At 35.2% G+C, this 1664-nt stretch overlaps 1 protein-coding gene across 1 annotated transcript in view; it reads right to left on the reverse strand.

Moving 5' to 3' along the window:
• The window catches only part of LOC106883342 (uncharacterized), a 2899-nt gene extending 1258 nt beyond the window's left edge, over positions 1-1641 (reverse strand). Inside the window, exon 1 of the mRNA XM_014934312.2 lies at positions 1253-1641. Coding sequence (XP_014789798.1) covers positions 1253-1624 — 372 coding nt within the window. The 5' untranslated portion in view covers positions 1625-1641. The remainder of the gene's footprint in view (positions 1-1252) is intronic.
• Between the last annotated feature and the right edge of the window lie 23 nt (positions 1642-1664).

Genomic DNA, 1664 nt, shown 5'->3' on the forward strand with positions numbered 1-1664 from the left:
ATATATATATATATATATATATATATATATATATATATATACAGACATATATACGTACATATAAGGACAAAAAGGAATCATACTGAATTAGTAATGTTATGAAGGAAAGAGGAGACGGACTAACGATAGTTTATGAAGTCAGTCTGCGAAATAAATGACTGAAAAGCGTAGAAATATGAAGCAAAATATCAACAATCAAAAAGGTGTACAATGAAGATAAATATACCAAAGGAAGAAACAGAAGAGAATATAATACTTTAGATGATATCCTTAGAAAACAAAAGGAAAAAGAGAAAGAGAAATCAATATGATACCGAGTTTAAGCTATTTGATTACGTGGCAGGCCTAAAGCGGAATGTTTTTACAGGTACAACAATGCCTTTGCAGACACTGACAGTTTTGAACTTCTCATAATCTGCACTAATTTATAAGAAGAAACTACAAAACCCTATGGTCGCCAGACTAGTTTATTAATATCTTGCACAATACAGTATTAACAAACTCAGATAATTTATACTAATGTATAGGTGTTTATCCAGGGGAAATGGAGCTCTCCAGCCCTGTAAGGCAATTCCTCAAAGAAAAATCCACGCCAATGTAAAGCCTATGCCTTAATAGTCACTGCAGCTGTTTTAGCTGACTGAACCATTGTGGTCAGCCCATTAAGTCTTAAGAATGGGATCGAATTGCATAGACTGATTCTCACTTTAAAACTACAAAGTGTGGACGGGAAGAAATGCCCAGCAGAGCCGACGATCAGTTTACAGAACCACTTAACGGTATACCACTCTTCCTTGTGGTCTTCTTAACAAGATAAACTGCCATCCCAGGTAACTAGCAAGCTTCATATTTGTTTAATGTAGGGTGTGTTGACAGAGGTGACCACCCCTAGTTCAGAAAAATCATTAATTTGGAAAGGCTTTGGAATGTGATAATTGATGTTGTATCTATAATTAAATTCTTCTGATTGGTGGATTCAGTTATGCTTCAGAAGTGACACGAGCCATGGCATTGATAAGCTGCAACTATGATGAAATGTATCTGTCACTCTTATGATCACTTCTGAAGCGATTTTGTTTTCCCTATCTCTGAAGGAACCCCAAATATTTTTAAAGGGTTTTTTCTGAATGGAAAAATCACAGCTTCTGGAATTTAAACGCATATTTTATGTTGTATCGATGTTTTTGTTACAGAGCTACTTCTTGTGCAAAATTCAAATTTATTTTACTTTATTACGATTTTTATTACTTACGGAGTAGATTTCTTTGGCCTCTTCAATATAACTGTCCAATTTTACTTGAAGTTCAACCATCCAATGAGATACAACTTGCTGCCAATATTCCATTTGTTTCTCAAGTTCTTCCACAGCGACTTCATACAAATCCCAGAATTCATTCCAAGCAAGTTTGGCATAGGTGCGGGCGACTTTGTAGTATTTAGATTTCGTGATTTTATTCAGATAGGTGTAAGCTTGTGATTTAATGTCTATCAGTTCGTTACCCAAATACTCAATAACAGGTCTGAAGTCTTCCAAGAGCACGTCCATAGCTGTGACAAATTCCTGGTTTATTTTCTCGACAGCTCTTTCAGTTCTATCTTGAACTTTCTGTCCAAATGTACGCATTTGTGATGTGACGTATTCCTGGAAGAAGAAACCAATAATA

Source organism: Octopus bimaculoides, unplaced genomic scaffold, assembly GCF_001194135.2.
Source record: "Octopus bimaculoides isolate UCB-OBI-ISO-001 unplaced genomic scaffold, ASM119413v2 Scaffold_289872, whole genome shotgun sequence".
NCBI lineage: Eukaryota > Metazoa > Mollusca > Cephalopoda > Octopoda > Octopodidae > Octopus > Octopus bimaculoides.